Genomic DNA, 25483 nt, shown 5'->3' on the forward strand with positions numbered 1-25483 from the left:
TTATGACAGAAACAATTATACAAACTATGATTCTATACATTACAATATGACACAGCACAAAACCAAGTCACACTACACGTATATTACAGTGTGATATGATGTGGTAAGATCTGACACAACAGGGTGCCATTTAGAGTGACATCCCACAGTGATTTACTGTGAGCGTGAAAACAGAGACAGTGATAGAAAAAAACATGAAGTTTCACAATCTGGGGATTGGTTCACTTCCTGTAAGATTTTTGCTGCTTCAGGAAAAATGTCTGAGAGGTGTGCTGTCTGTGCAGCAGGAGGGTGTGTCCTTGCCTTCTTCAAGTATTTAAAAGAGGTCTGAACTGGTAGTCAGTGAAACACAAAGACACAGCTGAACGAAGATTTGCTCCTCCAGACTTTCACATTTCTTCTTCTACTGAACTGAGTGAGTCTGAATCAGCTTTTCCACATATTTTAGTGCTTTATGCCTTTGATGTATGACTGAGTCTTTTATAAACTTTTCTGCTGAGCAGAGTGCTTCTGGATCAATGAACTTGATTTATAGAAAATGAGACGTTTCCTAGCAGTGTTCCTGTGCAGTCCTGTGAGGACAGAATTATGCAGATGATAGTCTAGAAGTTCACAGCGTCATTTCTCGCCTGATTAATTCAGTCTGACTTGATGCCGATTTGCTTACTGAACTGTTTCTTTATTTCTAACTCCATGCTGAGTGTGGCAGCTGTAAAATATATGATTTGTTTGTTTGACTGGAAAAGACTGCGGGCAGTCCTCTCTGAAAATGTGCTATTTATCACAACTGACTCTAAGCTCCAGCAGCTATTTCTCTGCTGCTAAATGGAGCAAAGTAAATCAACACAAAAAACACAGTTTAGAAAAACCTTTTCTATTTCTCAGCCTGGGTCAAAAAAAGAGAGTTAAATCAAATCCAGTAAAATCATTTATTTTGATGGGGTGTCTTAAGTGGGCCTGGAGCGTCAGGTCTTGAGTGGAGCTGAGGGGGACTCATGCATCAGCACCCTCCTGGAGGACACTGTGATCACATGTTCAGTCCGCTGCTAGATCATGAGCGTGAACTTAGTCCCATTAACAAGACCAGATGTTCCAGATCTGTTTGTTTGGGCCATGACATTAGCTGGATTCACAGGTGTGTCAAACAGACAGAAACAGCGATCTAAGAAATCCAGGCCAAATGTACAGAAAGTGAAAGAAAAAAATAATTATATAATTGTATGAGGGTTGATTAACAAATTAATGCCAAAACAAACAAACAATCAATCAAACAAACAAAAACAACCTCCAAAAAAACAACTTACAAAGACCTTTTGAGAAGCAGGAATTTGCTGTTGTCAGATGAAATTTAAAGGTCCCATATTCTGCTCCTTTTCTGCAGTTTAATATGGATCATTGATGTCTTCATGAAATGGTAGTAACATGTTTTGGTCCAAAAAGCCAATAAATCAAGCACAGCAGCATTGTTTCCAGGCTCTCATAGCCCCTTTGTTCAGAACGCTCTGATTTAGTGGGCGTGACCTTCATTTGTAGATGAGCCACCGCTGATACCGCCCTGCTCTTCTGCGTCACTGAGAGCGGAGCCACAAGTTCCAATGCACAATGTTTAGAAAGCAGCGAAGCTCGTTTACGGTAACATTACAGGCTAAAACAACAGGCTGACCGTAGCTTAAGTTAGCATCCTGAAGCTAAAACAGAGACAGGGGGGGTACTGAGGAAAAGCTCTTACATCTGCTCCACAGCACACAGCATTTAAAATACTCACATTTTCAGGGTCCGAGGTTTGTTGGTGGATGGTTGGTAATGCACCTGGATTCAGGACCAGTCTATTCGCTAGCTCTCTGTTGTACTGTCCAAAGTTGGAAAAGCAGTTGGCCGTGAAGTGACTAGCACACACATGCACAGTTTTACTGAGTGCAGCTGGCACATTTCCTTGATAAATGAACTCTAGCTACTTAGTCTTGTCTTCTTACGAGATGGGAAGCGTGTGCATGGAACTATGTCGATGTTAACAGCCAAAAACAGCCACACTCCTCTCTCCAGCAGCAGGGAGGAGGTTCAGGGGTATCTACTCCGGTGGACCAATCAGGTCAGACTTGCTCCTGATTGGTCAAAAAGGGAATCTCTGACGCTTGCAAATCCCCAAAATCCAAACAACTTATTTTAGGTCAGGATTTTACATTCACAAGCACTACTAAGTACAGGTTTTGCCATTAATTATCACATTTTGTGAGCTGGGAGGAAAGCCAAAAACCCAACAAATTTCACTAAAAGACTTAATAAAGTGATTTTTGCACAATATGGGACCTTTTAAGTTTGGAGAACAATTGATTCCAAAATAAAAAATAAAAATTGAATTAACAAATACAACTAAATTATATATTTTTATGTAACATTCATTATCATTACCTAAATTAAAAAAAATCATTTGTATTTCATTAACTTTGACAAAATGAATAATAGATTTTTTTTTTCAGTTGTCAATTTATTGGACATAAATCTTGTTTTTTTTTTTTTTTTTTTTTTTTTTATTATTATATGGGGGACAAAGCTGCCAAAAAAAACCCATATCCAATGTACATTTTCAACAAATATTATTGATCATCAAAATTCAACATTATTCCAAAATGTATCCACAAAATCAAATGAAATTGAAAACAAAAATGATAAAATTATCAACATATGGAATATATTTCTTTAGAGTTGTAAGACTGAATTTTGTGAACATTTCTAAAAAGTACCAATGCTGTTGAAATAAAATGACGGATGAAAATGGCACCTCTGTAAAATGAACTCAGTTGGTTAATTTTTAAGATCATTGAATTATAAAGATTAATTGAATATCACAGATACAGTAAAAGCATAAATGGTTATTTTAAATTGATCAGATACTCAGAGTTTTAGCTTCCTTCTCCAATAATTTCATGTTATTCTTATTTCTGTTTATCTTCCTATTTATGTATCTATAGCAGCAGCTGCAGGCTATTTTTCCTGATCGTTACCTTTATAACCTTTTTTTAAAAAAAAACATTTTATAAACTAAGAGTGCAGAGAATTACAGAAGCGCTTTGTCATATCTTCACAAGAAAACTTTGAGGAGAAGTGGATTAGACAGTTATCGTATCATTTTACCTTAAGATGAATATAAAAACAGAACATTTTAATGTCACATTTTACAGTACAGTTCCCTCCATATAATCCCATGAACATTTTTCAGATGTTACATTTATTAATCTAAATATTGGCATCCTCTGACCTCTGTACTCTGCTATCAGATGAGAATCAGGAGAGTAGAATCAGAGGTCATGGCAGGTTCTTCAGTTTGCAGCTCTTCACCATCACCATCAGGCCAAACAGAGTTCACACGGAGTTCTCACTGCCATGTATCCTCATCTCCCCAGTCTGAGCTGTAGTGCAAACATTTTATTAAACCAGCTCATTGGAAGCTGCAGGAGAGTGATTTAACGGTCTGTGTGGGTGGGGTTGGTCTGAAACATTTCTAACCAGACTCTAATGTGAGCCACATGGAGCACAACACGACCATGAAGTGTTTGTCCTCATAGTTTAGGCGATGTGGTGGAAGCTGTTTTCACTTTCGAACAGTAGGCGGGGCCTCTAACCCCAAACTCTAACCCTGCAGAAATCATGCACAACACACAGAGAAGACACGCTGTGGTGCTTTTTCTGATTTTAATATAGCAGCATAGAGATTGAAAGAGAGCTACTTTAAAGGTACGACTCTGTAGGGATTGAAACTCTCATTTAATAAACTGAAGTCTGGATGTTTGTGGTCCCCTGAAAAAAGTATTTTTTGGACCCAGGGGTTGTTGTTTTTTTGTTGTTTAGTTGGCCTGCATTGCTTTAGGATTGATGTCTCATTGACGTCCCCTGTTGAGTTCTCAGGAGGCTTTCCAAAAGTACAGTCTGTATCAGTGGTGATTGCTCTAAGACTGCAAGGGAAGCTCAGCTTCCCCTAAATGTCCCCAAAAAAAGTGGTGATATGTTCTTCTGTGTGTACATTTCATTGATAAAATATGGGCTAGAATTCCTTCATCTTTTGTTCAGAATCAGCTACTTATCACAGGTAACTGGCTCGACCTCCTTCTCATTCATCCCCGCAGCGTCTCAGCGCTTTAACACAGTTGGACGCTGAGCGTCTTCTGACTTCAGCGGGGAAGCGTAGAGTGGGTTGTTCCACTGTGGAAACTGGACGGTCATTGGATAAACGCTAGGCTTTGTCCCGCCCATCAGACGCTCAGCGTCTCTGGGGGCCTATGAGGCAGTGGGCTGGCCTGGACGCTGGGCTTCTGCATGATGATTGGATGATCTGTCTGAGGCAGAGTGCCTTTTTGATTGACAGTGAAATGAGCCGGTCAGCGATCTTGAAGTATAACCCTCCAGTAGAGCATCTTCTGAGTTTAACAGTCAGTTGTTTTGGACTGATGTGGAGGCTTTATCCATCCCCAGCGAGTTTACTTTTCTTAAAAACAATGAGCGTTGTGTTTAAAGATTCTCTCTCTTTTCACCAATAAGCAGCTACAGCTACAGCTGCACAGCTTCTCCCCCTGTCACTCACACTTACAGCCTGTCGTAGTCTCACTTAGCTGCTCCAGCAGCTAGCAAGCTAGCACGGAGGGTAGAATCTACGTTTAAATAAATAAACAAATTGATGATGTAGGCCGGTAAAAAATGTGCTTCCCCTCTTTGACTGACCAGCAGCCGCCACTGGTTTGTATAAATGTCAATATTGAATGATATCAACAAAGGAAGCGATAAGGAAACAGTTTCTGGATTTAAATATGCCCTTGCTCAACCCCCTTGTCAGTGAAACTGCTGTAGCCTTTGAGGACACTGAAGAAGCTCCTGTGACCTTGGGAAGTAGCAGCTTGGTTTTCATGTTGGACAGTGCCTTACTCCACATATGTTAGCATGCCTGTAGTCTTCCTCTTTTTATCTTTATATCCCATGAGTCTCAGTTTAAATGCTTCTTTAATACTTCATTTTGAGATGATAGGATTGTATTTTAGATTTGGCTCCTTCGACCCATAAAGTGAGTTATGTGTAACAGTAAATAAACTGCATGTACATACTGTGTCAGTGTGCATGTTTGGACAGGATTTTTATAGTACACTGATTTCCAAGTCTTGTGTGACAGTGATCAACACGACTCACAATCCTGAGCAGGGTGGAGGCGTTCACTGACCTACTAAAGTCTCTGACTGTCATTAACTGTTTCAACATTTTGGCTCGGGACCCGGAGTGAACTCACTGTCAGTCTGCTTCATCAGAGCCAATTAGTCTCAGGAATGTAAAGGTGTGTGAGGGGAGAAAAACAGATGCAGATAAAATGAACAGCACAGTATGGACTGATGCAGGGAGAGCTGGCAGATTTGAAGCATCCACTCAGGGTTTTGCCAAACTCGTGAATTATTCTGCATGACAGCTCACCTGAGAAATCTGACTTTAATCTCTGCTATCAAGAGTTTACAAAGCCCAGAGTCTTGATCTATAAAACCACAGTGAATTAATTTGTCTCACTGATCATTTGTGAATCAGGGCACGTGCTTAGCTCTCAGGAAAATCTCCTGACTCAGGCTTCAGGTTGTAATTCAGATTCAGATGTTGCCACGCATTTTACCTACAGAGGCTGCAGAAAGCAAAACTAGGAAGTGTTACAGGAGTGTAGGCATGCAAAGAAGTGCTGTTAGAATAAAAGAGCTTCTTATACAATAATACACTGTGAGTGTAGAAAAAGGCTTGAGTCCAATGACAGCACTGTGACTTCTCTAACAAATTTTCAGCAAATCTAGTCCGTCCTCTTGGAGATCTTATTTAAGCGGACTCTAATCCCAAACCTGGGAGCCTGCTTTGTGTTTTTCCTTCAAACTGACAAAGCAGAACATTACATTTCCGAACTCACAAAGGACTGGAATTAGAAACGACTACCTCTCACAAAGTAAAACATGTTGCCGTGTTGGAGGCATAATGGGACTGTCAGCCTAAATCACAATGGTGTGGTGATAAGAAGGATTCAGAGTGTGTGAGTCAGCTCTGTCGTGCATTAAAAGGCCTTTTTTACTCTCCTAACAGGGTCACTGAACAATGCACCAACTTTGCTAACAAAGACAGATTTTTGGTAATAGAACCTATTAGGATGCGTCTGCAGAGAAAGATTGAAGACTTATTTTCTTTAACTCTAAACAGACACAATGACTCCTGATGCAGCATATTTTGGTAACACTTTACTGTAGAGGTCCTCAAATTTCATCACACTTAGGTAATAACGAGACAAAGTTTTTTCTTATTTCTTTGAAATTAGCACCTAACTTCTTTAAAATAATGCCCAAATTTATTGTTTCAAGTCACAATTGGTGGGTTACAGTTTTTTTCCAGTTTGTTTGAAATTTACCCCAAATTAAAAGGTAAGAAGGTGATGATGAGCAAATAATTGATTTTAAATTAGATCAAAACCCACCACGAAATGTCTTTAGAAGTCTCCCACCGTTTCTGCTATTTCCAGAGAAACAGGTGATAAATAGCTGCTTAGTTCTTGAATACAGAAGTTAGGTTCATTGTTTCCTCTGATTATTACCTTTTAAATGTTCAGTGTATAATTCAATTTCCCAATAAGCAGTTGATAGTTAGCTATGTGTTATTCACCAAGTTCCTTAGTACCAAGTTTGTTGATGTGCATAATTGAGATCACATGATATACCTTTATGATTAGGCCTATAATGTTTTACATGATACAACTGAAGGCTCCAGATGTGATATTCACCAAGAGTGGGGTTGGATATTGGCCTTACCTGATTATCATGGACACTGTCAGTACAGGCACACTGCAAAACAGAATCTGGACAGAAGTTATGTGCTAATTTTTACCAAATTCTCATGAAATTTCAGGGGTAATTTCAAAGAAATAAGAAAAAACTTTGTCTTTTTATTATCAAGTGCGATGAAGTTTGCAGGCCCCCAAAGTAAGGTGATACCTATATTTTCAATGTGTGATATCTTTTTAGAGATTAATCTCAAAGCTCTAGATCTGCTCATTGTGTTTGTCCTGGTCCTCAGGATGCCTTTAGAGACCACACGTTCCATCAGAGACAGGTCTGCGGTGGGTCGCTTTCCATCCGTCACTCTCGGGTTTGGAGATGACACGGATGAAGAGTTGGAGAAAGAAGAACCTGAGGAGGACAAAGAGGTGAAAGAGAATGGATGTAAGCGTTGGCTGCGTCAAGCCTGCTCGTGCTGCTTTTCAAAAACAAAGGACGAAGATGTCACAGAAACTGTGATCACAGCTGTCGATGAGGTGGAAAAAGAGGATGTGGAGGTAGAAGAGAAACCACTGAAAGAAGAGAACCCACTGAATGGTAACTGGGATCTGTAAATAGTGATAATAAGTTTATAAACCTGGCAGACGTGATACCTGTGTGCTCTCTTTCGGCAGAACTCCTCCTGAATGTGCGATCAGTCGACCTGATGAAAAGTAAATCAGAAGTGAACCGCAAAGAGCACCACACTGATCTGTACCAGAGTGAAAACTTCATCATCCGCAGAGGACAGACGTTCCAGATGTGGATCACGTTATCTCGACCGTTTGACCCCAACACAGACGAACTTCACCTGGAACTGAAAACAGGTCAGTCAGAGTCCTCAGAGTGTTTACAGAGAGGAAACTGAAGCTGATTTACGAGATGTGCGCCTTTTTTTTTTTTCTCTGAGACTTTTTGCTTTAGCTTTTCTATGATTAACAACTACAAAAAACCCCAGACTTTTTCATGCTGGTGTTTTAAAAAACTTTTATTTAATGCTTTGTTTTAGTTGCTGTTTCTTTAAGCTTCCCCACTCCACAACCCCCCTTCCCTCTGAGTGGCCAGTCATTTTGAGGCCTGAGCTATGGGCAGACTTTGGTGTTTCGAGGCCTGACTTGCTAACAAGTCATAAACCTGTTACAGTTTTTCTCTGTTGCTTTGAAATTCTTAAAACTACTTGTTCAATCTTCACATCATTGTGTCACTTGTGCACATCAAAAAAGCAGTTTCTCATTTCTTTGAACAAGCTGCAAATTCTTTGGGACATCCACGCAATTAATTATGTACAATTCTCTGCTGTTTCCTACATTATCAATTGTTTATGTCGTGTTGATGAAAATTGATTATCATTGGTCTCTGCTGAACAGTCTCAACCCTCACATCATTTAAGTCATTAGGTCATCACATAAGTCTTCAGGTTGAACAAGTTTTCATAACATGTCAAGCATCTTTCTACACAATCCCATCAGACTTTTTTTCTAAATCTGTCTGAACTGGTTAATTGCTCCATGGTCAGTCTTGAATTTCTCTAACAAATGGAAATGTGTGAAGCATTAGATCAACCAATGATCAACCAGTTTTCTATGTATGTATGTGTACTTTCCTCTGTTCAGACAGTGGTAACAAAGAAAGATCTACCACACCTGTGGACCATGTTCTCAATCATCAGCTTACAATGGCCGAGGTTGGTTGAAGGATGCAGCCAAAAGTTGGGAAAACAACTGTGTCCTCAATCATTCAGACTTTTTGTGGACGGAGAAGATCTTTGTTGTGATGTGAATGAGAATTTGTGGTCCAACATACAGGAACATAGGGAGGTGTAGGGAGACTGCAGTGACCTGTAATTCCCACTGCACTGCATGAACAGATTTCCCTAAAGACACTGTTCTATGTTCACATTTCTACATTTGTTTTTTGTGCTATTTGTTGACTGACCTCATCACTGATACAGAAATGAGAAGAAGGTGCTGGCCTTCTTCTCATTTCTGTATCAGTGATGAGGTCAGTCAACAAATTACAGCACAGACAGTCAAAAATGTGTGATTTACAATAACTGTCGTCAAAACTAAGGGTATAGTTTACACCAGAACATCCTTCTGGAGTTCACTGATAAACTGACATGACCAAGCACTTTGACTGTCCTATCCATACACTGACACGAGGACTCGTCATTCTGATGCACTGACATGTTCAGTGACACAGAAATTTACTTTTGAGGAATGAACTAAGGATTTTAAGGAAGAGACTGACTTTTGCAGGTAATCCATGGTATTTTGCTACTTGTACAAACTGTTCTGAGAAATGCACTTACTGTTTTGCAAATGGCGAGGAAGATTCAAGAAATGTACCAAAGCAACAGAAAAACTGTGAGACATCCTTTTGTAATGACCTCATTATTTGAGTGTACCGTTCTGAGCAAATTACAGATTCAGAGATTTCTACAACATAAAAATCTGTTGCAGTGTAAAAATCTGTACACTTATCAGCTGATATATACGTGGCAGACTCTGCCCTGTCAGCACAGAGCTGCAGCCTGGCTCAGGTGCTGTTTCTCGTTGAAGACATTAGTTGTGACTTGTACAATAACCTCAGGCGTGTAATTCAAACAACCCCAGCTAAAAAAAATCCAATATATGCTATATGTTGTTTTCAGAACGTGTGCTTTGATTGTTCGAGGCTCTTTTTATTAATTGAATTATGGCATATATGTTATTTATCTTACCTTGCATCTGCACTTTATCTGACTCATTGTTGCTCCTACTGAGCTGTTTTCTAACTGCTTCATTGCATTTCCTAACGCCAGCTACAGATCAAATATCCTGAACCTAAACATGAGCTTTTTTTAACATTTTAAACATTTATGTTTGGGATTAAAAAGGTTTCCTTGTTCTTGTGCGCAGAGTGAGGGAACACGATGCACCATGAGGAGCGTTTGGGGTCTCAGCTCGTGTGTTGCCGTGTTAATTTGTCCGCTCGTGTGTGCAGAGTATGGATTGTGATGGATTTATGGGGAAGATAGAGAGGGAAGCAGATTGGAGGGAGAGATTTTGGTTGCCATTGCTATGGGAACAGTCCTGGTTGCTAAGCTCCTCGGCCCTTCTCTTACTAAAAAGCCCGTGTACAAATCACAGTATCAAGCCAGCCTCTCCCGACTGTCAGCGCCTCAGCGACCACCTGTTTACAAACAGTTCACCCCTGCTGCCTCTGTCACTGTACGACTAATATAGATGCTGTAATTACAGTTGAGTGTGATAACCAGTGGAGCCTGAAGGTAATAATTACTACATGTCTCTGACAGAAAAGCTTTGTGCATGTATCTGGGATGAAAATCTGACCCTGTGGTGATACAGGGGAAACATGTAGGGCTACATGAAGAGCTGTTTTAATATAGAGAAAGTAAATTAGGTTATAACTGGAGAGGGTGGGGTTATGGAAACAAAATGGCCAAAAATAAGAGTTAACTTTGACACAGAGTCCATGAGGAGGAGAAAAGAACATTAAAAGAGGAAAAACAAGATACAAAGAGCTTGTGAACACAGCATCTGTCTGTCTGAAGCAGAAAAAAGTGATCTGGTTATTTTTGGGATGAGGAAGAATCAAGTGATGAGATAAATGTCGTGTTTCATGTGAGTCTGAAGGCAAAAAGCCTGAGATCAGAGAGTTTTTAACCTCCTACGTGATTCCCGTGATCTAAAGACTGATGACCTGATTTTTCAGAGGACTGCACGGCTTTTGCTCTCCGAAGATGTTTTCAAACATGCTCCACAAACTGCTCTACTGAGAAATCAGTGTCTTTGGGCGTCAGCGTTGTTTGCATACATTTAAATGATCCATTACACTTTCATTTTAAGCAAAACATGCCCTTTTCCATTCAAATGAGCCTTGTTACAAACAACAGACATTTCACTTACGCTGGTGCTGACAGCCGCACAGTTAGAATGGAATATTAACCGTCTGCAGAAAGCTGATGGTAACTACACCTCAGTGTTTATAGGTTGAATTTTTCAGAGATCAAAACAACTCATATGTACGCTAAGTCTGTTAGTATAAAATAATGGGGGGTTAAATTAGTCAGGAGCTTTCTGTGCATATCAGCTGTAGACTGTTACCATTTTATCATTGTACAGTTCTGAAGCCAAAATAGCCCCTTTAGACGCGCAGCCAGAGTCTGTGTAGTAAAAAAAATCTGAGAGGAGCCAGGTGAAAAATATATATATTTTTCTTCTGTAAATTTAGTCTTAGCTCTCCTTCTTGACATTTCTTTCTAATCATGAAAAAACTACACAAGAACAGCAGCTGTCAATCATCATTAAAAGTGACATAAAACCCTAATTTCAATGTCTAATAACTACTGAAAATAACGCTTTCAGAAAAAAAGAGGACTTGAACAACGCAGCCCAATAATATCTTCATATCATACGGATGTGAGAAACATTTAGAGGGGAATTTATTTTTTAGAGTTTGACCACAGCTCATGCAGGATGAACAGGGAGACAGAGTTGTTGATCTGTGCTGCAGCCAGTCACTAGGAAGAGCAGTTTTGTGGTGACCTCAGTCCAAGTCAAGCGAAATTACATCCATTTTTTCACAGTCCATGGCAGCAGCTGTGACCTTACTGGTGGTGGAAGTTGTTTAAGTCTGAATGAGGTGTGTCTTACATACTTGCTCCAGGAACTCAGGTTCAGGTTGAATTGAATTGAATTTATTTATTCAATAGGGACGATGCAGTTTAACATAGTTCCATCGCTAAGTATGAATCTGATGTGCTGCACAGAGAGTTCATAGCAAATGCTAATTTCCAACTCTTGTCCCTAGTTGGGCCTTTAAAAGTCAGAAAATGTACAATATGTATATACAATATGTATATATCAGGTTACTTTATTTGTACCCGTTGGTAGATTTGTTTTGCAGTACGTGAGATCAACATCACACAATTATAAAACACCAAAGACAAGATAAGAACAAATTAAAAAATTTAAAAAGTAAAAATTGAACATAAAACATTTAGTATTATTAAAGTGCTCTATGTTTTATCATCACAGCAGAAAACTTATACTTAGGTTAAAAACTGAAATATGCATCATCTGCATAGACTGTAAATTCAATGGATGTTGTCTCCCTGACATCACTCGTCTGTTTCTGAAATGATTTTTGAAGCAAATCGGCTATCGCGTCATGATCTGTCACATGACCTGAGCTGTGCCTCTGATTGGGCAAGCTTACAATTTTAATATCCTCTGAACTGCTGAGTTAGAAAAAAATTCACCCTGGTACAGTGTGTGCTGATAGTGAAATAAATGATTCAGACAGGAGTCGTTTTTTTGAACCAGGTTATAAACAGGTTAATTTCTGCTGTGAAAACGGCTTTTTTGAGCTTGGTGTGTATGTGACCTCCGATACTTCTGAGAAAGCCTCAAGTGGACTCTCGAGCTGCAGATTTGAGCACTTCAGGATTTTCTCATTGTCTTAGCCCAGAGGTTGCTGCTTAGTCATCCATCATGAATCAACTCCTAAATAAAATAGCAAGGACTTCTCCTCCTCCTCCAACTCATCAGTATGTGGGTTGAGTTTAGAGCTGGCAGGATTAGAGTACACAGCACAGCTCTGTGCTGATCAGAGTGGAGATGCTAACAGCTCATCTGAGTCACGACCAGGTGAAAACTGAAAGAAACTAAACAGAGCTGCAAAACTTTGTGGATGTTTTTCAGTTTAAATATCATTAGAGCAGTTCGCTTTGTGATTCAGACCCTGAGACAGAGCAGGTAGCGGGGAAATGATGCACTATTAATGTCTATAATCCATTCTTAGTGAATTTCCTCTTAGACTGTTAAACTTGCTTAATGGTGATCTTTACAGACAGGGAGCTGAATGACAATAGCTATAAAATCAACAACAAAAACATTTTGAACTTAATGGCACTGCTGATTAATAATCCTGCAGTCTTTTAAAAAGGCCATCTATCAGAGCAGAGATAAGCAGGACAACAGCAGCAGCTCATGATGCCAGTTTGAGTCATTTAGCCGCCTCTCCATAAATAAGAGAGGATGAATATTACATTTTAAAACAAAAAAGGGTAATTTTTCTGCTGAGGTCTCAGTTCAAGTGGAAGACACCCGTGCATGCAGGAACCCGCTCTGAGTCTGAGCTAATCACAGCCTGATCTGAAACACAGCATTCTTTATAATTCAGGAGGAAAGCAGTGACGCCTCAGAGCTCCAGCGTCGTGGCTTTCTGTGTGATTTCTAACTCTGATGCCCCGTACGCACTCAGAGAGGCTACAATTTTCATAACACCTCCAAGATTGAGAGTGTGCAGAAGATTGAACGGCAAGCTGACAATTTAGTTGTTGTGAGAGACTCCCCTGGTGCTGTTTTTCTTCTTCTGAGGGGTGAAGATGAAAGTCTCCAATGTCAGTGGTATCAGGAGGATTTTTCACACTTGGGAGCAAAATCATCTCAGAATATTTCATAACAATCTGCCTCTGAAGGTCTGAGAAAAAATGTTTATATTATGCTTTCTGAGTAAGCGTGTAGTTAAGATATTTGATATTTTGACATTTCAGGAAATTTATGTGTTAATTATTTATCCCAGAAGTCAGATGAGGAAGTGGCTGTCGTGCTCATACCTATCATGGTAGAGCAAAGCAGCACAGCAGCAGTAATGAGCATCCAGATCAGGCATGTCTGATGTGATGTGCCTGGAGCTCTAACCTATACACTCACCTGACTAAAGTGTATCCAACCTGATGTGAAATTTTACAAGAAAGCACAGTTTTGCTCTTTTTACACCATCTATAGAGAGTTGTTAGGAAGAAGAAAGCCAAAGCAAACCGAGGAGAGAGGCTTGTTTGGGCTAAAGGTCGCCTTCAGTTTGGTGTCGTGATGCCTCTCCCCTACTCCTTCATTTTCAAGGGAGTGAAAAAAGAAAAATGGAGGCAGGAGTCTGTAAAGAGACGTAGGAAAGAGGACATAGAGAACAGGACCAGGGTATGAAGGCAGTTTAAAGGTCACTCCATCCGGATTGGGCTTTGCACTCCACCTTCCTCTACCACCCAGTTTACAAGAGGGGAGAAAGGAATGAAAAGAGAAAAACCGAGACAGAAGTCTGTAGAGTTGTAGGGAAGAAAACAAGAAAGAAAAACTAAGGAGAGACACATTTGTTCGAGTTTATCCTGGCCAAGTATAATTAAACCCTCTACCTCCTCCTTCTCCTCTATTTTTCATAAGGAAAGAGGGAAGAAATAGAAAACAGAGGGAAGAGTCTAAAGAGAATGTAAGAGCGTGGTTACACTGGCAAACGGTACCATGCTTAAGCACACTTCAACCCTAAAGCCCAGGGCCCATATGTACATTCAGACTTTATTATTGCAAATAATCAGCCTAAGTAATTACACCATGAGAGACGCAGGTGCAAATTACATCATAATTAAGGTGAACTCCTGGGAAACCCCGTCAAACAAATGCAAACTGGGCATATCTACCACTCATGAACAGTAATAAACCTGGTGAGTGGCAACGGTGTGACCGAGAGAAGATCAAGAAAAGCATTTTCAGCTGGAGAAATCGATATTTTGTTTAGGGCTGGGCAACGATTAAAACTTTTAATTGTAATTAATCGCATGATTTCCCTGATTAATCATAATTAATCGCATTGTGAAAGTGCCATAACATCTGTCATGCAAACACTAAATCAGTACTTGTTATAAAGTAATAGTTAAATCACATATTTAGTGCAAATCAAATTTACAAAATGTAAATACAAAATTAAAGCTTATTGCCACTGTCAGGGCATTAAAGTGATACTCTGGGATGGAACAAGTTGGGTCCTATCACAAGGTTTAGGGCAGAAATTACCCCTACAGCAGTGATTTTGTGCAGCGGAAGCCCAGGGCGCTCGCACCAAACACCCCCTCCCTGCTCCTCTGCTGGTTTCCTCTGCACTCAGACAGGGCCATATTTTACTTGACCAAAAACACAAATAAACTGACTCCCACCGAAAAACTCTGATATCGGTCTGCATTCACGCTTTATTTAGAGAATTTTCAGCGCGTTACTTTCACACAAAAACACCGCTAAATAAGGCTCTAGTTCTCATCATGTCTCTTCGTCCTGGCAGACTACCTGCGTTTGTTAATATCTGGCACACCGTGCGCGCGGACTGATACACTAAGCGGCGAGCGCCTTTAAGTTCTGTGGTGTTGCCCCTCTTCTCCATGCTTGTTTTGGTTACTCATCGTGTTTTTCCGCCAATTTCACTTGTGGGTCCACCGCGGTCAGCAACAGACATTTACAAAATAATAGCATGTGAGCAACATGCACTAATGTGCGATAAAATATCCAACGGCCTTAATAGATTGACGGGTTAACGCAAAAATAACGCGTTAACTTGCCCAACACTAATTTTATTACATGAACACACATGAACAAACAGCTGCTATCTAGGAGTCCATCGGGTAAACAAAGAGAAAGAGAAAGTTTGGTGATCTTGAACAGAGTAAATGCCTGTGGTGTTCTCGAGCTCACAGTAGAAAAACTGCTTTGTGAAACAACCACTGCAGCAATGCCCCAGTATCTCAATGAATAACTCTGAAAGCAGTTTATGAACTCCAACATTTCACCACACACGTCTTGGAAGGACCCAGACACATGAAATCAAAAAGCAAATCAAACATATAAAACTGATGGCAGCGAGCCTTGCCGGTTTGTCTCCCTTATCTCATCTGTCTCCTAAATCTAAAGCTGCTGTATGGCTACACATCACCACATCTCCAAAGGATTGTCCACTGTCTTTGCATATTTTGTCTCAAACTGTAACATATTGCGTGATGTCCGCCTTTGAAAAGCTGAACAGGCGCTGTTATCCTGCCGTTAGCGCCTGTTATGGTGGGATATACCTCCATTAAACTTAACGCTCTTTTAGGCCATTAACCTGGCTCATGCATACCGCTAATCAATGTTTTTTTTCACCATTAAACAGCCTATTCTCCCTGCTAATGGTTTGTCATGCATACAGGCCCAGATTGTTTGGTAAGTGTAACCGCAAGTGTGCCGTGCTTCAGTGTGGTTCACCTCTGGGACAAGCATAAGCACCGAACATGACGAATAATCCATGATGTACGATTGCTGCGACTGCTCCTCTTGACAATCATTTTTTACAGTAGCAGGTGCCGTAGCAAAAAAACTCAACATAGATCAAAAAGTCTCTAAAGCCGTAGCTGTGTTCTCGGTGTCTTGTGCTGACTCTGATAAGATCACGCTTAGATGCTTCATGATGACATAGGTGGGCCATGCGTGTGCCTCAAGTCCAGTTCAGAGTCGTGTGACCGCAGACCATACTCTCCAACAGGGGAATGGTGTGGTGAGGCAGTAGTGCTTGAGTTCAGCATGGTTTGAATGGCCAGTGTGACAAAAGACAGAGGCTAGAGAGAAACCTGTTTTGGCCTGAGTTCCTCCCCACTATGTTAGTTTGTAAGCTCTACCTTTCCCTTCTGCCCTGTTTTCTGTTGAAAGAGGAAAGGCTGATCTCATTCTCATTTTTTGCAAGTCAGGCTGTACGCTCTATAGTCATATCCATAAAGCTCTGTGAGTTTTATAGACAACTGGCCATTATTCCCCCACAAACATTATTTTGTTGTTTCTTGTTGAAGTATAGTCTGATCATGACGCAGTAGAAAAAGAAAGAAATTGCTGCTCCGGCTCATTACCTCCATTTTCCGTTGTTTTTATTTTACCCATTTCTCTGGCAGGAGGTGAAAGCTGCAGCACACATACAAACCTTTTCACATTCTGCTCACAAAAAAAAGAAGTGCAAGGCTAAATTGCAGCACGATGACTTGGTTCTGTTAAGCGATTTGTAAACACAGCAAACAAAGACGCACTCACACCCACAGATGATGGAGGATCACTGCCAGGGAGGGGTGAGGTTTCCCAATGGGTGCTCACAGTGCAGGAGTTAAGTTCTCACCAGCCTCTCCCAACACAGCGAGGAGAAAATCTGGTTTGGGCCTTGAGTCAGTCAGTGCTATGTTTGGCAGAGATTATCTGATGATGATGATGTGAATGAGATGGATGCAGACATACTGATGCAGTGTGATCATTTATTGTACAACTGAAGGTTTTCAGGCAGGTTCTGGCAGGCAGACCAGGAACAGGTAGAGCACAGGTGGAAATCAGTACATGCTGAAGTGAGGTGATGATGGATAAATAGGGAGGGTTAGACAACTCAAAGACTTAACTCTGCTTAGGTCCTAAATTCGCAGCCGTTCTGTACGGTGGCCCACAAGGACAGATGATCTGCATTGGCTGAAACAGTCATCAGGAAAATCACATTTTAACTGCTTTAAGAATATAAACTTGTGCAAACGTCTGAAATAAACACTGCAGGAGATGCACTACAGATGAAAAGAGACATGACACTAAAACTCAAAAAATGCATAAAAACAAATGTGCTGCAAAACTTGCAAATGACTTTCGACGCGGTCACACTGGCCAATCGTGCCGTGCCTAAGCACGCTTCAGCCGTAAAGCACGTTTGGAATGGCCAATGTGACCGCAACTGTGCTGTGCTCAAGCACGATTCCCTTCCGTGCTTCGGCACCCTTCGAAGAGGTGGGCTTCGGCATGGTTTACTTCGTGCATGAGCACAAGCACGCGGACAGCTCGCGCGATCCATTACGTATAATCACAGCGAGCGCATCTCTCGAACGATCATTTTAAACAAAGCGGGGGTGTTATAGGGGTGTTTTAGGGGTGTTATAGGGGTGTTTTAGGGCTGCCGTCGGGCGAAAAGGACTTCATATAAGTCCAAAAGTCTCTAAAGTTGTAGCAGTGCTCTCTGTGTCTCATTGTGCTGACTCTGATGAGATCGCGCTTTATGTAAACAGAAGCTTCACGATGAAGAAGGCGGGCTGTGCGCGTGTCTGATACCCACTAAAGTCTGGTTCATATTGAGGTAGTGTGACTGCTGGCCGTACTCTCCAGCTGGGGAACAGCGCTGCAGGGGGGCAATTGTGCTTAGGCACGGCACGTTTTGGAGGGCCAGTGTGACCACGCTCTGACACTGCAATTCCTTGATTTACAACAGAGGTCCTCCAGGCCTGTAGGAGGTGCTAAGAAAAACATTTCACTTCAAACCTTTTTTTATTCTCAAAAAGACATTAAGGTTACCCTCATTTTCAATGATGGATGGACTCATGCACAAACCCGAAATGAGGGGAACGGCGGTTCTGATTGGTCAATAATTATGCCGTTTTGCAGCTGAATGGATGTTTATTTTTTTTGCTTTTTTTTTTTTTTGCTTTTTATATTGTGAAGATCGGACCATCAGACCATAACGTCCTCATAAACAGTGTTATTAATAATTACCAAGCTTCCAAATGGTAGACCATATCTTTAAGGAAAGACCTGACAAAGTTTGACTTTTGATTTTTTTGGACAAATCTGCATCTGAAAACTTAAGAGCTGTTAACTACTATCAGTTTCTTTTCAGCTTTGTACCTCTAAAGTGAAGACAGAGTGAAGCCTCTTTGTAACCTACAGTTTACAGTGAAACTGAGACTCACCATAAAAAGATAAAGTGGCTCCTCTTCAAAAGATGTAACATACCTGATAGGTCAAAAGCTTTGTAAATGCCTCATATGAAGTTGTAAATTAGACAGTGAACGAGCACTCTTTAAAAAAGAACTCTGTTTGGAAATCTCTGAAAAATCCCTTTATTTATCTCAGAGGTTCCTCAAAAAGTCATTTCGTTTCTTGGAGCTAAAGATTTAATGTCACCTATTCAGTCCATCTTCACATTGGCTTCCTACGATATGAGTCAGACTGTGAACAGTGACAGGTGCATATAAAAGAAAACTACTTGGCCTGAAAACCTTCGTGAGCTGATTCTTATAACCTCCCTTAAAATAATCAGTTTCTCTGCAGGGCTTTGTCCACATCATATGATGTGAAATTAATCTGACTGCTAACTGAGTGTGTCACTTTTTAAAAGTGAGAACTCTGAGAAAAGAGCTCTGTTTGGTTGGCTGTTTTTTTTTTTTAATTATTATTCTTTCCATCGAGCAGAAGCACAAGAGCTTTCTCTAAAATCAGGCGCAAACAGATCCATTTTATATTAAAGCTTCAGAGATCAAATGCTGTCATGACATGCAGTGTGTGTGAGAGTGCACCTGAATGTGTATTTGTGTGTGTGTTCTGCCAAGAGCTCCCTGGGTCCTCTGTGTTTGGTTTCTGTTTACCCAAACATTCCCAGGTGAGTGATGTAGGTGTGGTATAAATGGAGGGGCTGTGCTTCACTCTGGGCTCGGTCTGAACAACAGAAGCTCCGACATGCTGAGTATTCTTCAGGTGTGTGTGTTTGTGTATTATAAGTGTGTCATGTCATGCTCTCAGGCGCTCTGCCAACTGTGGCGAAGGGAACTCACGTCATCATCCCTCTGGTGGAGGAGCTGGAGGACGGTCGATGGGAGGCTGCTGTTGTGAAAGAAGACGACAAAAAGGTGAAGCTGTCTGTGAATTCTCCACCCACGGCCCTCATCGGTCGATATCAACTCACTGTGGGGACAAACTGTCCGAATGGCCAGGCCGTCTCCACACACGACCCCGCCAACGACATCATCATGCTCTTCAACCCCTGGTGTGAAGGTAAACCATACCAAAGACCCTGCCACACATCACTTCACAGTATTCAGCTCCTGATACATCCTCCACACAAGGAAAGTTTAGCTGGGTCAGATGTGCTCTCACAACTTGAAATACCACATTTTTCTGGGAGCAGGAGGAAGAGGTGTTGAGTTTTTTAATGTTGACTGGTTTTGTTTTAACATCACCACGTCATGTTCAGGGATGTTTATGTAATTCAACGACAACAGCAGAAAACAAGAGACTAATCAGGTGAGTAATTGAGAGTTAAAGGTAGAGAAACTCCACCCAGTAGGACAGGCGCCATCACTTGAACTATTCAATTGCTGCGAAAGATCCAGAAAACTGGCTGCTCCACCTGGAGGTCCACTTTAGAAAGCGCGTTGCTGTGATAACATTCAGGGGCAAATACGCCCATGATGTTCAGCGGCTGTGAGCGCTTTGCTCTTCTGCTGCATGTGATTGAAGATGAGCTGTTAGCTTCTTCACTGTGGTGCTCAGAGCTGGGTTAGGACAGATGTGCCATGGATTTCACAGTCAGTAACCAAGCATTTTTGCTGATTAAGTCAGCAAAAGCAGCTCAATGAACTCCAAAAATGTGTCTAGTTCCTGACTTCTGGAAAGTACTGTATAGACCTGAATACAAGGCAGGGTATTTTTCATTAAAAATAATGCGAAAAAGAGAAGGAAGGTCGTCTTATAATCAGGGTTTGACAATTGACACATGCTGGTAATTGTTTAGGGTTGCTTCACAACCACAACAGTAGAGGGTGCAAGCTTTTTGTAAAGCCAATGACCTCACAGTGGCTGCAGTCATCTGTCAATCACATAGACTGTAAAAAAATGGACGTCCGCTTGCTGAGCTCGAAATGAGGTCTCCACATAAACTGCTCCCCCTGGTGGCTGGCTGCAGTATAGGTTAAAAAATCCAGCGTTCCAGTCATTCCAGATGGGCTGTGGTCAAACTTTAAAAAAATCAATACTCCTCGTAGAAATGTTTCTCATGTCCGATTGTTGTGGTGATTTGAAGATTTTATATGGCTGTCTTGTATTCAAGCTCTCTTTTTTCTGAAAAGTTTCATTTTCATTAGTTATACGAGGTTAAAAACAAGGTGTTGCGTAACGTTTAACGATGATTGAAAGATGCTGTTCTCATGTATTTTTTTTCGGGGATAGTAAAATATGGCGAGAGGTAGAATCAAAAAGTGATTAGACTCTCGAAAGAAAAAAAACAATAATTATTTTTGTCACCCAGCTCCACTCAGATTCTCCTAGAATCCCTCATCGTCCGCGCAGGCTCTGGCTGCACAACAGCTACCAATGGCTGCGCCTGTGACGGAAGAATTTTGGCTTCAAAACCGCACAATGATAAATGGCGGAGCCACGCTGTCCTCTCTATATACAGTCTATGGTCAGTCACAGCAGAGAAGAAGATTAAAGAAATACATTTTAAAGTTTTGCACAACATTCAGCCTTCTAATCTAAATCTATCCAGATTCATAGAGAAAGATCGGAATTGTTCTTTATGCAATAACTTACCAGAATCAGTGGAGCACCTATTTTATAATTGTACATGTTCTTCAATTTTCTGGTCTCAAGTGACGGAGAGTGACGGATTTGTTTTGCAAAACCAACTTTTATCTCATTATTGATTGCAAATCTGTAATATTTTACACATATAATAAAAACATAGAATTTATTGTTAATTTTTATTATTTTATATGATAAATCTCACACTCACAAATGTAAATTTAAAAAATGCACCTCCTATTTACATTTTTTTTAAAGAGAATACCAGAGTATCAAAACAGTAGACCTTTTGTTCTGAGTTTCTTGGAGAGGATTTCTCTTTAAACATCCAAAAATGATATATATTTTCATCTATTATTACATGATTTACATGTCCCGACATATTTTCTATATATTTGACATGTACATACATATCTTTCTACCCTTTCTTCTTCTACTTTTTCCTCTGATGTCTCTTATGTTTTTGGTCTATTTTTTTCATTTGGATTTGTATTAAGCACTTGTCTATAGTGTTGGTCATTGTTCATTGTCTTTTGTTTAAAAAAAAACAAAATCACAGTAGAGACGCAGTGACAGGAGCTTTGGTCAGGAGATGAGAAAAGGAGGGGTGCTGTGATTGTCCAGAGAAATAAATAAGGAGCAAAAGATGGGCGAGTCATCAGTCAACTGATGCTGAGTTATGAAGCTAATTTTAAGATGATGGTGGTCAGTGCAGCAGACATTAAACAACTGTCAGGCAGCCAAAAAAAATGGAGTTACAGGGTGTAGTGTCCAATCATGTGTCCGATGGAAAAGTTTATTGTTCTCCTCAAAGTGGCTATTTCCAAAAGACTGACAGCAGGGTGTGTGTGATTGTTACTGGGAAACGTGACGAAGGCATGCCCATTACCAGAGCTGTCGTCAGAATTACATTTGAAACACAGATATTTCATCTGTAGCCACAATTGAAAGCAGTCTCTAATTATCATTTTAATGTTTTTCTCAGAATTTAAACAACTAGTTTCTTGAAACAAAGAAAACTTTTGTTATCCAGCTTGGCCGATGGGCCTTTCTGTGTGGAGTTTGCATGTTCTCCTCGTATATGCGTGGGTTCTTTCTGGGTCCTCTGGCTTCCTCCCACCGTCCAAAAGCAGGCTCACCAGGTTAATTGGTCACTCTAAATGGTTCATAGGTGTGAGTGTGTGCGTGAACGGTTGTCCATCTCTTTTAGCCCTGTGATTGACTGGCGACCAGTTCAGGGTGTACCCTGCCTCTTGCCCTCTTATAATCCTGGTTGTCCTACATTCAGGTTAATACAGGTTAATACCCCTGGAATAAAAGCATCTTTTGTCCCTTGAGGAAAAGTTCCAGGCTCTTAAAGTTCTCTGTATTTCTAGTTGAAAAGCACTTCATGTCCATTTGTCCAACTGGCACAGATTTAACTGATATTTAGCAGCACATCCTTTGTGAATCAGACCCCTGAGTGTAAATATGACAATGAAGATTTTTATAGAAAAACTGGCAACCTCCACACATCGCTGTCATTGGCTATGTGAAGCCAATTTAGCCAGAAAAATGAGACAATCCCAAGAGCGCCTGAAGGTGTAATTGGTCGAGTTGTTTTTCTGAATGCTGCTCATTTTTGGTCGGATTACTAAAAACTCTTCCTTATCCCTGGCGTTCTGACTTTAATCCAGTGCTTTTCCTAAACGGAGGCTTTAATGAGGGCTGTACGTGGTGGAGACAAGCTGATATTTTACCTGTCTGTCAGACAGCAGCAGGCTGGTTTCTTCTTAATCCTAGCTGTCGGGCTTTATGTTCTTTTCAGAAAAACTGTAAGAGGAGAGTGGAGCAGATTTTCACCTTTAACTCTTTATTTCTTAAAAAAATGTCTGCAAATTTTCCTCCAAGCAAACGCCACAAAAGAAACAAATGAGACACACGCATCATGGCCTCTTAATGGACGTGTGCAGCAGAACCCACCAGACCTTTATCAGTCTAAAAGCTTTTTATCTCAACAAGGCTAAAACCGCATTCACTGGAGTTTCTGAAAACATTTTCATAAGACAGAAGTGCTCGAATAATGAGCATAAATATTTTGATGAATACCTGAACGCCTACAGCAGGGCAGTGTTTTATAACGGTCTGTTTTCAGCTCAGTGAAACAAAAGACAGAGTCCTGATAGAAGACGTGCAACAAAGCAAAAATGACACCATTATCAGAGGGTTAGGTCGAGTTTACTTTAATCTTGTTCTGGTTTCTCTCCTAGATGACACGGTGTTCATGGACTCTGAGGACGAGCGGCAGGAGTACGTCCTAAATGACGTTGGACGGATGTACTACGGCACCATGAACCAGATTGGTGTGCGGACCTGGAACTATGGACAGGTAAAGATGTGAAGCAGTAGCAGCTGCTGGTCAGTCAAGAGGGGAAGCTCATTTTTTCCAACCTTCACCATTAATTTATTTAAACGCAAATTCTACCCCCTGTTCCTTTTCACAAAAATGATCTGTGACCCTGTTGTACCAACCAGGTGTTTTTTTTTCCAGAGATTTTACCAGTGTTCTCTCAATGGCCAGCAGAGCTAGACTGCTTAAACGGCCTTGGCCCATTGTGTTGTGGGTGTAAGACTTGAGCCGCTTTAAACAGGAGAAGCTCCTCTCTACACCTGCAGGCTGTAAGTGTGAGTGACAGGGGGAGCAGCTCCACAGCTGTAGCTGTAGCTGCTTATTGGTGAAAAGAGAGAGAGAATCTTTGAACACAACGCTCGTCGGTTTTAAGAAACGTAAACTCGCTGGGGATCGATGAAGCCTCCGGATCAGTCCAAAACAACTGAGAAGATGCTCCTGTGGAGGGTTATACTTCAAGATCGCTGACTGGCTCATTTCACTGTCAATCAAAAAGGGACTCCGTCTCAGACAGATCATCCAATCATCATGCAGAAGCCGAGCGTCCAGGCCAGCCCACTGCCTCATAGACCCCCAGAGACGCTGAGCGTCTGATGGGCGGGACAAAGCCCAGCGTTTATCCAATGACTGTCCAGTTTCCACAGTAGAACAACCCACTCTACTCTTCCCCGCTGAAGTCAGAAGATGCTCAGCGTCCAACTGTGTTAAAGACGAGACGCTGCAGGGATGAATGAGAAGGAGGTCGAGCCAGTTACCTGTGATAAGTAGCTGATTCTGAACAAAAGATCAGAATCAGAATCAGAATCAGAATCACCTTTATTGGCCAAGTATTTTCAAGAATACAAGGAACTTGACTCCGGTTTAAACTGCACTCTCTCAGTACAAACGTGGATAGAATTACAAGAGTAGAAAAATAGAGTGAAGGAATTCTAGCGAATATTTTGTCAATGAAATGTACACACAGCAGAACATATCACCACTATTTTGGGGACATTTTAGGGGAAGCTGAGCTTCCCTTGCAGTCTGATGCAAAGTAACACCTTCATACTCTTTTAGTTTTAGCACCTCCCTCTGGTACTTTCATCCAGATTTAGTCAAAATAATCCTTAAATTTGTGGAGTCAAGCCAACTATTTTCCACATGAGAGCCTCTCTGATCTGGAATACAAAATGTCATCAACCCAGTGTTACAGCTCATGAGCCTGCCAGTCAACGTAGACTAAACTGTAACCAGAGCCAAGAGAAAAACTGAAAAAGAAGAGCAGCTGGTAGCGTTATTTTCCCTGTTTCTTTTCCTTGTTTTTGTTTGCTACATAACAGGACTCACATCATGACGGCCTACTGTTGATGTTTGTCACCCCCTTAGTTTGTTTATTTTCTGAAGTCACGTTTCGTGGCGTAAGATTCTGTGAGATCTCACGTCTCTGGAGCTCCAAGTGCTGAGTGAGCCCTTTCTTTCAAGATTTAGTTTTAAGTTCAGTGCAGTTTGTTGCTGCTGATGTCATTCTGTGCTGTCTTAGTTTTGGGTCAATGTAAAATGCTTCATCACTACAAATTATAGTCTACACATGTATCACTTATTATAACACAACATACAACACACAACATAATACAGAAGCATTTCAAGATTTAAGCAGTGTTGAACTGGCATCTTTAAGAAATACCACAGAAAATTTTTGCAAAAAGATCGAGACAGAGACAGAGACAGAGCGTGTGATTGTTTTTTTTTTAGGGGGCAAAACACAAGTTCATTAAATTAAATTGTAATCACACTACACAACCATACACAGGAAAAGAACTCAGTTATACAGAATATAGATGACATAGTGATATATTTAGGGTTATATATCTTAATACTTTCAGTAAGAAAATGGAAAATCCTGCACACTGACCAATTTACGGAGAGAAAAAACTTGAAGCAATACTTCGGTTATAGACCTTTGTCAAGCGACCTTTGCCTTTTCTCTCTGGAAGTTGGCCAGTTTGCAGGATTTTTTGTGTCCTCCTGTTAAATTTTAACTCTCTCTCTCTCTACTTCTCTCTCTCTCTCTATCTATCTATCTATCTATCTATCTATCTATCTATCTATCTATCTATCTATCTATCTATCTATCT

General features: G+C 40.8%; 1 protein-coding gene across 1 annotated transcript in view; it reads left to right on the forward strand.

The window, feature by feature from the left end:
• The first annotated feature begins 314 nt into the window (after nt 1–314).
• LOC141789108 (protein-glutamine gamma-glutamyltransferase K-like) overlaps nt 315–25483 on the forward strand; it is a 30880-nt gene continuing 5711 nt past the window's right edge. Inside the window, exons 1-5 of the mRNA XM_074668418.1 lie at nt 315–415; nt 7072–7370; nt 7448–7639; nt 19202–19453; nt 23230–23348. Coding sequence (XP_074524519.1) covers nt 7073–7370; nt 7448–7639; nt 19202–19453; nt 23230–23348 — 861 coding nt within the window. The 5' untranslated portion in view covers nt 315–415; nt 7072. The remainder of the gene's footprint in view (nt 416–7071; nt 7371–7447; nt 7640–19201; nt 19454–23229; nt 23349–25483) is intronic.

Source organism: Halichoeres trimaculatus, unplaced genomic scaffold (genome assembly GCF_033239565.1).
Source record: "Halichoeres trimaculatus isolate MK-OKI-2021-1 unplaced genomic scaffold, fHalTri1.1 fHalTri1_scaffold_4, whole genome shotgun sequence".
Lineage (NCBI taxonomy): Eukaryota > Metazoa > Chordata > Actinopteri > Labriformes > Labridae > Halichoeres > Halichoeres trimaculatus.